The sequence below is a fragment of the Aspergillus brunneoviolaceus genome (genome assembly GCF_003184695.1).
Source record: "Aspergillus brunneoviolaceus CBS 621.78 unplaced genomic scaffold BO95scaffold_17, whole genome shotgun sequence".
In the NCBI taxonomy this organism is placed as follows: Eukaryota; Fungi; Ascomycota; class Eurotiomycetes; order Eurotiales; family Aspergillaceae; genus Aspergillus; species Aspergillus brunneoviolaceus.
Window position 1 is genome coordinate 139,158 of NW_020290747.1, and position 12,013 is coordinate 151,170.

The following is a 12,013-nucleotide window of genomic DNA, read 5'->3' on the forward strand; positions in this document are numbered from 1 at the left end:
ACAAAACCCTATAAACCTCATCTACTCAGTACGAACTCAGGGTTGAAGCAGTCACCAACTTAGGTGGATTTGTCAAAGACCCCCCAAGCATTCAAGCTTACTCACTTCTCCAATCGACTGCATGGGTACATGTACACAAATCAGATGGACATTAGGCCGACCCTGTCTGTCCAGAAGAACATCAGCATACACACACACACACACACACACAAACAACATACGCACGCACGCGTAGGCCGAACCCACACGCACTCCGGTAGATAAACCCGCGCAACCCCCAAAGCTCCAACCCGCTCCACGTAGTCGTCACCACACCCACCCACCCATCTCTCCGGGTTCCAGATCCAGACCCCTACATGAAAGTGCATGCAAGTACAGTACTCAACCCGACATAGTAGCCCCCTCTCCCCAAGAGCCCAGTCACGTTGGATGACGACCACCCCGGTGGGGGAGGGGGGAGGGTTGGTAGTGAAGAGTGCAACAGGAAGTCTAGAACCCGTCACCGACTGCCGATCAGCCGGAAAGCATTCGAAGGGGGGTGGGGGGGGGGAGAAGGGGAGGCGCGGAATGTTGTGGAAACGACGAAGGCATGCCTTAAAGTCCGAAGAGTTATCTACTAATTGATCACCTTATCTGAATGCATTGCAGAGACAGTTGGCTATTATGAAGAAGGTCTCATGAGTCAATGGAGTATTATTGGATTGGAAAGTGGTCCCATCTTGTTTATGTTGTATTTTGTAGTAGGGTTGAATCGGAAGCCAGCTAGCAGTGCGTGCCTCTCCGTCCGTGGTTACAACTTACCGCTACAGGTGTCATGCAGGGTCTCGAGGAGGTCTGGTCTGGGCTGGGCCTTTTTCCAGGCTGTTTCCCTCGCCTCCCGTCCCCTTAGTCTACCCTTAGTTACCCTTCCTTCTGTTTACTTTCGCTACTTATGTTTGTGTGATTGCCAACTCAGCAGTCCATTTCCAAAATTACTTACAGGCATGAGATACAGAGTTGAGTTACAAGTCGCAACTTGCATTTCCCGTAAATTTAGTTCGGGAACGTCTACAACCCAAATCGCAGAAGTGGCCGCTAATTAGCAGAACCCACGATCCATATGCGTGTTAACTATGTTAACTTGCTAAGGGAGGATTAGACGGGGTACTCCGTAGGTATCCTCTTCTTCGTAAGCATCGGACAACGAACATACGGTGAGTCAGGCAGAATTGATGCGAAGTGACGCTGTGGCAGAGTCAGCAGAGAGTGGCTTCGCTTTCGTGGCAACTGCCGGCCTTTCCCTCGTGGCAACGCTCGGGTGGCTTGCTAGCAACTATTGTTTTTGCGCTTAAGCTTTGGGCTATGGGTGTTTACGAGGGTTGGATCAGGTGGTTTGTAAGACTCCTGCTAACTAAGTTACTGTCTGGAAGGCCCTGGCGGTGGCTTGTTTATCGTACTGTACTGTGTGATGTGTCTGATTGATCGTGCTCAGTCCGTCTCTGCAGGTAGTGGCTGATTTCAGGTGGCTTGCGATGGGATCGAGTGATTCTCAGCCGGGAGCATGGGCTCTGGTACTGTGCATCTGTGCATACTGTATCTCCTGTACGGAGTAACTCGCCGGGATATCCGGGATTGAAGCAATGCGGCTTAAGAGGTATGATATCGAATGATGCATACGGTACATACATGACTACATATTAGTAAGAAGAAGTCAGCCGGGTCTGCGGTGGTCTGAGGGTTGAGGCGAGGATCTCTGCATGATGATAGCGAGGCTTAGACGATAATCAACAATTCTAGCATGTTGCTCTCATACAGATTCCTACATGGGTAATCCGACATATTGGAAGGCGAGAGAAATTGCATGATGGTTGAATTGCGAATGCAAGTCGCTTAGCAGTTGACTCTGCTGCTGTCGCTGCACGGTCTTGCAGGGTATGAGCAGCCCGGTACAATCAGCTCTAATGGGTGGACTTTAGGATGATATCACTCTAGAAATCGCATGTCTACATCTGAGACACCCTTACATCACGGATCAGAGAGGCGGAGGGGAGCTGTGAACTGTCTTTTTCTGAGGGACTCAGGTGTCAACAAGATCTGATAAGACCAAGCTTTTCCCCATCCGATCATGCCTCGACTGCGTGCGACACGCAAGCTTTGCCCATTTCGACATTGTCCAGACCATTTGGTTGTTCCGTGGCAGACTGGCCAGACACAAGTCAAGACCAATGGACTCGTTCGAGATGCACAAAGCTCAGGGCAATAATAGTATCTATGCATCCCAATTGCTCCGGATAACGGCATAACACCCACCGTAGGGCATGCTCCAGCATCGCCTAGTTACCCAAGTGCTGTACACATATCCGTAGGTCAAGAAGGGATGGCTTGCCCCTGCAGTTCTTTCTGTCTCGCCACGCTAAACCATGTTGAATGGTTAAGGCGATCTTCCCACCCCGAAAGAAAAAAAAGAAAGAGAAAAAAACAGAGTCTGATTATGGAGCACCGTCGGCTGCACCGGCATAATGTCGATGGGTCTAAATCGAAATTTTCTTTCAGGCACGAGACCGGGTGCCAATCAGAAATTCCTTTCTCTGCAGTACCTTTTTGCACCATGTCCCAGGGTCTGTCTGATGGATGATGTGGACTGACTGAGTAATTACTCCACTGCCCACGACGCGGAGGAATGCGGGACTTCCAGGCGAAACATGAAGTCCAAGGGAGAGAGACTCGGGTTGGTGGATGGCATTTGTTTGGGATGTTTGAGTCTTGCCTAAGGACCTAAGGAGTAAGGACTGTAAGAAAGGAACAGAAGATGAACCTGAATGAGGTTCTGTGGTACTGTCATTGTTGGTACATCAAATCCACGGTACAGACCTTAAAATAGTATCACCGAACCATAGTCGCGGAATCTTCATTAATTTGTTAGAGATCGGATAAAGATCTCCCACACTATCAATTTGGCTAGTGATGAGAGAGGGGGGTGAAAAAAGCAGTGTGCTAGCCTAAGCAGTCATAATTAGTGGTCTACGGAGCACTGAGTATTGACTTGATATGGAGACAGATAGACAGATAATAATCCTAACAGCCTTAGGGTATGAGTGAGACCCATTGATGAAGGAGGTTCGGGTGTGCCGGTGGAAAGACCACGAATCAAAAGTGGGATTGCCGACCCAACCTCCCCCTCCGAAGCCCCAAACAAAGACACTGCCCCGAAGTCAGGCGCCTGAAAATGCTCACAAAAGTCACAATGGGCTAATAATGCACAAAATGTTCCAAAATCTAGTGAACCCCCTGGTCAATCTGTCTCATATCGCTCCCGCTGACTGGTCAGTGGACCTCATTAGCGCCAACACTAGGGAGCGCCCACGGCTGGGCGCGCGTTCACCATTGGTGATTTTGGATTGCCTGGCGCCCCGGTGACTTTTCAGCGGCCGGACGGTTGTGCAAAGGATTGCAGTGAAATGAGTGAGTGAGTGAGTGAGTGAGTGAGTGAGTGAGTGAGTGAGTGAGTGAATAAGTGACTGATTACTGAGTGAGCGAGAGAAAGAGGGAGAGGCAGAGCGGATCAGTCCAATCCTTTCCTTCCCGTCCCCCCACTGCCACTCACTGACCTTTCCCTTCCCTTCCCTTCTCGCCCTCTCCAATCCTTTTTCAATAATCTCCATCCCGCACCTCCTTACGCTCTTTCTCTTACCCACTCCATATTGTATCGTGTGTGTGCCCTTCGGGTGTCTTCTACATCTGCAGTCTCTCGTTAACCCCTCCATCTTCCATTTAGACACCTATCTCATCGGTGTCTTTACCCACTACACGCTCTTCCCGACTACAGATACGATCGCTTACTCCCATCTGGGCTTTTGTCGCGTTGGAAATCTGACCTTCTCAATATACCCATCTACGTCTCGTCTGACAGTCATCTCCCACAACCTCCGTCCGTTCGGCGCTGGAAGCCTTTGAGAGATACTTGACTTCCGACTTAATACTCCCAACCAACCAACCAACCAACCGCTGTCATCATGCGAGCCGCTCGTCTTTCGTTCCTCCTTTACTCCCTCTCCCTCGTGGCCGTCGTCGCTGGCCAGAGCGCCGCGGTCACGGGCGTAGGAAACGCTGTCACCTCTGCTGCGGCTGCTACTACCGCAGAGGTTGCTCCTACCACAACGTCCGAGTCAACCTCATCAACCGAGTCGACTTCATCCACCAAAGAGACCACCAGTTCCACTACCAGTCAACCTGAACCCACGACTACGTCAAGCTCAGAGACCACGAGTACCACGGAACCAGCAGCCAAGACAACCAAAGCAGCAGATACGACCGCACCTCAAACTACTAATGCTGCCGCCGCCACCACTACCTCGTCGAATAACAATAACAACAACAACAACAACAATAACAACAGTAACAGCAAAGATAGCTCTACGACCACTTCTGAGACCACGGCCCAGACCACGGCTACCCCTGTCGTTAAGACCGTCGTCACCACTGAGACCATTAGTGGAACCCCTGTGCAGACCACTCTCACCACTACCTCCACTCCGGCTAGCAGCGCGACCGATTCTCCCAGCCTCAGTGGGGCCTCTTCCAACAGCTCCAGCGGCAGCTCCGGTCTCTCGTCGTCTCAGAAGAAGATCATTATTGGTGTTGTTGTGGGTGTCGGTGGTGCGATCATTATTGGAGCCATCGCGGTGGTGGCCTGGAGAATCCATGCTCGCAAGGCTGCTCATGACAACGACGAAGCTGCCGACCTCATGAGCGGCACTGCCGTCGGATCCGGTGCTCGCGAGAAGGCTCCTAGCCCCGGTGCCGGTGGAACGCCCTTCAAGACCACGCTTGACCAGTATCACAACCCTGGTCCGGTGAATGCGGCATCAAACTTTTAAGTCTGGCCCGATCTTCGGTCTCTGTATCTGCTTGTCTCAGATAAGATACAACGTCTGGATATTCGCTCCGGAACTGTAAAGTTTGTACGATTATGACGCAGTTTTCATGGCGCTTGTGGGCGAGGAATTCCTCGAGTCTGATTTTTATCGTTATTCAGTTCTTTGTCCCGATGTGTGTTTCACATTTGCAGAACCACCCTTCCCGTTCTCTGATAGACTACATGTCGCTTCTTTCCGACATACACTACACTCCTTGACATAGCACAGCGGATTTTGTTCTAGCATGATTGGTTTCTGTTTACTTTGATTCCCCCCTCGAAGCATTTGATTCATTCTAGGGGACGCTGGACAGTGGCATTCTCGCGTCTCACTATCTTTGCTCTCTGGATTGCAGGTCTTCGATCTCAGCCTTCAAAAAGCTTTTGATTGTATGTATTTAATTGACCGAATGTTTGAGAAGTATCAAGTTTGTTCGCTGTAGGATCTGCGGTAGATCGTTGACTAAGACGGCGCCTCCTGAAGCATGAATTATGCAATATGTTGCTTCGGGGGCGTCGAGTAGACGGTCTCATGACCAATGGATCGACTACGTATTCCCCTGCAGAAGGTCGCTGCGCGTAACGTTTTATATCCCGTCCGGCAGTATGTCGTCATTATCTAGCCTGAACCTGAGAAAGAACGCGTTTCGCCCGGGGATTGTCCCTGATGATCATCAAGCTTTCTATAAAGAAGCATGATCCTCAAGTTGACTACATTACCGCCTCCTATTTGGGGCGGAGCTGACATGTCCGATCTACCTTCTTAACGCCTGAGAGCCTGAGGGACCAGGCATGAAGCCACTGTAAGCACGTGATTCCGTGTCTGACGCGAACGCGTTGCGGGAGGGAATTTCCCACCCGGCATGCGAAATGCGAATACTTTGCCTTATCGCAGTGGCTGGGACAATCTTCGAAGCGACAGACACCGCTGTAAATACCGCCAGAACACCTTCTCGCCGTTGATGCTTATCATCCGTTAAAGTCCTCTCATTTTCTACAACCGATCTTATCTACATCCACGACCATAGACAGAAAGTGGGACTACCGCTCGGAACCAAGCCCAAAACCTCACTGCTCGTACCGCGGGATCACATCACGGCCACCGAGAACAGTACAATTGCACTGCTTCTCTCCTTCTCTCCCTATCCGCACCGCAACAATTCTCCGCTCGCAATGATGCTCGCGACGCAGCCTGTATATCAGCAGCAGCAGCAGCAGCAGCAGCAGCAGCAAGAACACCAATTTTCGAATCCAATTCACACCACCGCAACCGCACCATTTGCCCGGACGCACTCGCACTGCAGCACACCCACGCGTCCCTCACCACTCTCTCCTCGCCGTCACCACTCTTCACCATTCTCATCCTCCTCAACAATGACCACCCCCAGCACTCCCAACACCAGCAACAACAACAACAACAACAACAACCGCAACCTCTTCTCCAGCCCACTGGCCAACACCGCCAACGCCGGCGCAGCACCTACCGACCCCGAAACCCCATTAACAACCTTCCTCCCCTCCTCCCCACTCCAACCAGACGCATCATCAGCATCCTACTTCGGATCGCCAGTCCAAAAACCATTCTTCGCTGCCACCACGACCGCGGGCCCGCTCTTCTCCTTCGACCCCGACAACACGAAGGAAACAACAACAAGCCCGATCGCATCCTCCACCAACAACCCCTCCCGCTTCGCCACCCGCTACGCGGCCCAGATCGCCAACCCGCTCGCCAACGCCGCCGCCCGATCCACCAGACCCTACACGGGGACCTCGGCCTCGCCGGCGGCGCGCACCACCCGGCGCAACGCGTTCCTGAACCGCGTGAAGCGGGACCGTGCGGACGGGCGCTTCGAGAACCGCGGCGAGCAGCTGGTGCTGCTGGAGCATGTGGCGGAGCAGAAGCGGTGGGGGGAGGCGATGCGGCGGTCGGCGGTGAGTGAGTTTGGGCTCGGGTTGGATGGGTTGGTGGAGGAGGAGGAAGCCGAAAGGGATGATGAGGGTGAAAGTGAAGGTGCGGAGATGGATGCGCTGGATCATTATCTTTTGGAGCAGGAGCGGGGTGCCTTTGCTGCTGAGGAGATGGGGGTGGAGAGGGGGTACGATGCCCCGGGCTCGGGCTCGGGCTCGTTTAGTGATGAGGATTATGATGATATCTTTATGGAGTTGGTGGGGGAGACGGGGATGGAGGAGTTTGCGCATAGTCAGGAGATGGATATGTCGTGATTCTTTGGGGTGGGATTCGAGTGTAGTGTTCTGAGGGAGTGGTTGTCTGGTTCCGGATGTCGCTGGTCGACTTCGGGGCTGATGGAGACTTGTATCATGGACTGCTTGGGCGTTTGCTGGAGGTTGGACTTAGGAGTTATGTATATATACTGTATGAGACCAGTAGATGATGGTTGCAGGCTCTGGGTAAATAATGTATGATTCAATGGCATGGACACGACGTACTATAAGAAGTATGATTGCCATATATTCACTTTCTAGGTCCCTCCCTCTCACAACCTTTACACACGGAGTCACTACTTTCTCGTTGCTAGCCACTACATCAAACCATCATGACATACGTCTAGGGAGAGCGCAAACGCAGGGGATATATGTACAAGACATAGACAGACAAATGCCAGAGGAACGGCGATCATCACATCCGACCAAACAAACATCAGCATCCACCAGTGCGAGAACAACTTGAAGAAATAGACCTCTACTGCTGCGGACAGTCCGGGACGCCGGCTCCGGCTCCGGCCCCTCCACCCATAAGATCCTCCATCATGGGCGCCGGAATCAGCTCATCCGGGGGATTCCCACAAGCTTGCATCTATACAACAGTCAAGTCAGTTAGTTTCGATCAGATGAGATGCCCCAAACCGGTCCCACGGTTTTTAATTGCAAGCTGGCCGGCCACACTCACCTCCTGCATCTTCTCCCACACATACTCGCGACACTTGGGATCCTCATCCGTGTACGCCTGCTCCTCGAACTTGGCGACGATCTGGGCCACGACGCCGGCCTGCTTCTCGTAGCGCTGCAGCTCCGCGTCGGACACCTTGCCGGAGGCCTTGTTCTCCGCCAGCCAAGGGCCGAACTTGGTGTCGAGCTCCTTCATCGGCTCGTACAGGATCTCCTTGTTGGAGAGCTGCTCCATCATCCCCTGGAACATCTTGGTCAGGTCGGCGTCGTCGCCGTCGCCGCCCGCGCCGGCCTCGATCGCCTTGATCAGCTGCGCCACCAGGTCGTCCGCATCGTCTCCGTCGTCTTCCTCCTCGGCCGCGGCCGTCGCCTTGTCGCCGGACTCCTTCATGCGCTCGATCGTCCGCTGGATCGTATCGTTGAAGGTCTCCGGTGTAGCCGTAGCCGTAGCGGCGGCGGCAGCAGCAGCAGCAGCAGCAGCATCAGTTGCTGCAGGCGCAGGCGCAGGCGCACTCTTCGTCGCGGACGCTTCCCCAGCCGTCGCACCCCCGCTACCCTTCTTCTTACTCTTACTCTTCTTCTTCTTGCCGCCGCTGCCGCTGCCGCTGCTACCACCACCACTCCCCTTCGCACCCCCCGCCTCCCCCTTCATCATATCCCCAACCAACTGCTTCAAAAAGTCCTCCGCTGACACCCCACCCTCCTCGAGCAACTTGGCGAACATCTCCGCGTCCTTATCGAGGGACTCCTCGTCCCCAAACCCCTCGGACATCCCCCCGGCCGCCGAGGCATCACCCGCGCCCGCGCCCGCGCCCATCAAATTAGCCATGTCCTTCTCGAGTTGCTTGAGGAACGCCTCCTCATCCAGATCAACATCTTCCGTGGCGGGTGCGGCGGCGGTGGCGGTGGCGGTGGCGGAGGAAGGCGGCTGCGTGGTCGTCGTGGAGGCGGCGGGTTTGTTGAAGTTGTCGAGGACGTCTGTTTTCAAGTTACCCCGCTTGCTGTTAGCCGTCACTCTTATCACTTTACCACACGAACAAAAGTGGGAGGGGGAAGACGGACCGTCTAACTCGTCGAAATCGGAATCATCCTCGTCGTTGTTGGCGGGTTGCGCGGGTTGCGCGGTGGAGGATGTTGTGGTGCTCGTGGGGATGGTTGTCGTGGTCGTGGTCTCTGCGGGGTTGGTGGAGGGGCTGGATGGTGTTTGGGCGTCGTGCTCGGTTGCGGTGGATTGCGTCTGCGCAGGGCTTGTGTCTGCTTTCGAGGGGTGGGATGAGGACATTCTCGGCGTTGCTTTTGGGATGGGGAGGTTGTGTATAGCCGAGGTGGTGTTGAGGAGGTCTTGGACTATTCCAGCTTCTCCGGTGGCTGATCCGCAGGGTTTTTGTATCGATTAGATCAAGTTGCGGATTTTCGCGGTAAAAGGATGGATCTCTTGTTTGGAGTTGGAGTCAATGAGTTGTGAAAGGGTGGATGGTGTCTGGAGGTGGGGGTGGATGAATGAATGGTTTAGGAGGAGTTGAAGATTTGAAGATTTGTTAGCGTTGGCCCTTTCAGTCAGGTTTCCTTCTTCATGTGAAGAAGTCTGATTATTCCGGAGATGACATTGGAGCGCCGCGGCGCCGCGACTCAGCTTTCCCGAGGCCCCCGTTGGCGGGATGGGGTTGGGGTTGGGGTTGGCTCTACTGCTAACCAACCACTAAGTACCTAACAATTTCGAAATGCCGACCGACCATGTCAATTAGAGTGATCTTTTTTTGTTGTTTCAGTGATGACCTGGTTGAATTGAATAGGGCATCATCCTGTGTTGAGGGGGTTACACTTGAAATTATGGCACCCCAACTGGATTCTTTCTCTCTGCAATTGAGAGGCAAGACTTGAGCATCGATCGGTTCTTACAGGGTGCTGTGGAAATGAATGCGAGGAATCAAATGCCACAAGCATCACTCAGTATACGTATGACATAAGAGGCCCTTCATCTGACTTTCCCCCATCTTTCGGGGGAAAGAGTGACAAAGCAATGCACCGCAAACCCCAGAGCCGAGTCGCACACAAGGGAGGTGCATGTCATTCTGCTTTTGCCTCGACTACAGCTGCAGGGGTTTGACTTCTACTGTTGTCGTTCGAAGATTATGGAGACAAGAATGCCGGCTCGCTGTCTCTCCTCTCCCTTCCTCTCACGATGCCAAGGATCCAAGCGAAATGCCTGCTTGCCCTGCCATCAGCCCATCCATTGTTGCGAACCCTCAGCTGATCCCATGGCTTGCACCTCGTGATGATGATGATCCCTCCCCGGATTGCCAGGCCTGTAGTAAGCCGCGGGCATTTACACATATTGAGGATGCAGATCTGGGAAAGAAGCGCTGTACTGTATGTACTGTTTGTACTGTATGTCCTGTGCGTAGTAGGCGAGGGCCGACTCTCGGCCTGCACAAACAGACTCCTATCGGAGGTCTCCTAATGTGTTACTGTATCGGTACACTTGGGGGATGGCAAAGTCCGGCCTGGGTCTGGTTTCTGGTCGCATTCAAGAGCACGAGTAGTGCTTATGTCGCAGGGATCTCATCTAGCACTGTTATGGCAGGTAGCAAATTGTTGGCAGGTCGTCATTCCTGGTTGACAAGGGCAATTTAGTCGACCGCGTATGGTATGGTAAGCACACCAGGCCATGCAGACCCCCGGCCCGTGCGGAGGCAGGGAAAATCCTCGTCAGGTTTGGTCACGAGTGTTTGGTTCGTTTGGTTCGTTTGGTTGCTCCATGACAAGTGGCATGTCGAAGGTCAGACAAGACAATTGAGTTCTCAGATCGAGCAACTCGCTTCTCAGTCAACCGAGGTACAGACCACAGTCACTGCAAAGCATGCAAAGCAGGAGAGAGATGTGAGGGGAGGAGGGTCGACGCAAGAGGACAAGAATTCCGCCCCAACGGAACCCACGAAAAATTCTGGCCGGACCACCATCATCCACTGGTTATTGAATGTGGTCGTTGTGCTATTGTTGCCCGGCCGGAACATCTCCGCGGGCTGTGGACCAGAGGGAAAAGAACTTCCCCCCTCTTCTCCTCCCCCCTCATCCCAGTCAACAACCATCATGGTCTGTCAGATGGCAGACGGCCTGTAGGGGATACGACCCTCTGACCTCGAAAGAAGCAAAGGAAAAAAAAAAAAAAAACAGATCCTACCTACAGACAAACTACACATTTATCTCCAGTATGACGAACAACCGGATGACGACGGAGCGCATGGAACATTCGAACAAATGCATTGATGCATCATCCCAGGTTCCGCGGACCGCGATCCAAAGCGTCAGACCGCGCGACACGTTCTCCTTCCTCCCCCCCTCTCCACCCGTTGCCCTGCATGGGGCAGGGCGGACGAGCTGGTGGCCAGTCAGAGGACGATCTGGACTTCGCTGCTGCGCAGGTTGCTGGCTCTTGTCTGCTGCCTCTCTGTCCTTTCTGGGTGTGCTCGCTTGAATGTCTGGCCGCCTGGCGTACTCCGTCCGTACCTTGGGCGGATCTTCGGCTGGGTCAGAACCTCGCGCGGTGGATACTTCCTCCCTCTCTTGGGAAATGGTGCCGCTGCCAGCCACTGAGGGTGAAGGAGCGAACATGCTGCCAGTTATTCCGAGATCACCTTAGCTAGTCAGTAGGTAGAAGTGAGCAGAGCGCAGCAACAAGGGAAGAAGTTTCCCCTCTCCTGCGTGGATTGAGCATGTCGTAGTGGTAGTTCGTAGGTATAGTTCTCCATTACAAAGGAGGTTACCTATCATTTATGAGAACGCTTTGAAACAAAGTCCCCAGTAGTAGAACGGAAGCCCATTCCTATCCACTTGGTGGCCGTCAGACAAGCCCCGACCAGATTTTGTGGAAGCGGCGAAACCACCAACCCAGTCGATATTGTCTCTCAGCGCAAACCCCTCCGAGTGGGATTGAGAGGGGGGTCAGAATTGATTGGATCGTCTGTTCCTGGTTTTTTTTTTCACTTTTTTTTCTCGTCGCCCTCCTTCCCCTGGAAAGGCCAGTCGCACTGATTAGTCTGGATTCCCCCAAAGGGAATTTTGACGAGGCGAGTGTCAAGAGAAAGTGAAAATTTTTACAGTGGAAAGAAGGAACGCAGTTTATAGAGTCAGGAGATGGAAGTAAAGAGGAAAGAGAGGGGAAGGAATGAGTAGAAGTAAAAATAATAATGATGATGATGATCAGATGAGATG

At 53.2% G+C, this 12,013-nt stretch overlaps 5 protein-coding genes across 5 annotated transcripts; 3 read left to right on the forward strand and 2 right to left on the reverse strand.

Annotated features, from left to right (window-relative positions):
- Window positions 1–3,024: 3,024 nt before the first annotated feature.
- Window positions 3,025–3,886, reverse strand: BO95DRAFT_65444 (uncharacterized protein). Its single transcript, XM_025592120.1, has one exon. The coding sequence runs from the start codon at window positions 3,741–3,743 to the stop codon at window positions 3,282–3,284; it is 462 nt and encodes a 153-aa protein (XP_025444552.1). The 5' UTR covers window positions 3,744–3,886; the 3' UTR covers window positions 3,025–3,281.
- A 106-nt stretch (window positions 3,887–3,992) lies between these two features.
- midA (putative cell wall protein) lies at window positions 3,993–4,856 on the forward strand (the record flags this gene model as incomplete). The annotated part of the gene is made up of 1 exon (XM_025588823.1): window positions 3,993–4,856. One exon carries the CDS (start codon window positions 3,993–3,995, stop codon window positions 4,854–4,856), a length of 864 nt encoding a protein of 287 aa, XP_025444553.1.
- Window positions 4,857–5,830: 974 nt separating this feature from the next.
- Window positions 5,831–7,333, forward strand: BO95DRAFT_64723 (uncharacterized protein). Its single transcript, XM_025592117.1, has one exon. It carries the CDS (start codon window positions 6,068–6,070, stop codon window positions 7,115–7,117), a length of 1,050 nt encoding a protein of 349 aa, XP_025444554.1. The 5' UTR covers window positions 5,831–6,067; the 3' UTR covers window positions 7,118–7,333.
- Window positions 7,334–7,595: 262 nt separating this feature from the next.
- Window positions 7,596–9,083, reverse strand: pex19 (putative peroxisomal membrane protein receptor Pex19; the record flags this gene model as incomplete). The annotated part of the gene is made up of 4 exons (XM_025582366.1): window positions 7,596–7,709; window positions 7,803–8,329; window positions 8,423–8,779; window positions 8,864–9,083. The coding sequence occupies 4 exons, from the start codon at window positions 9,081–9,083 to the stop codon at window positions 7,596–7,598; spliced, it is 1,218 nt and encodes a 405-aa protein (XP_025444555.1).
- Window positions 9,084–9,865: 782 nt separating this feature from the next.
- On the forward strand, window positions 9,866–10,921 carry BO95DRAFT_429748 (uncharacterized protein; the record flags this gene model as incomplete). Its single annotated transcript, XM_025584907.1, has 3 exons — window positions 9,866–10,171; window positions 10,390–10,453; window positions 10,476–10,921. 3 exons carry the CDS (start codon window positions 9,866–9,868, stop codon window positions 10,919–10,921), a joined length of 816 nt encoding a protein of 271 aa, XP_025444556.1.
- Between the last annotated feature and the right edge of the window lie 1,092 nt (window positions 10,922–12,013).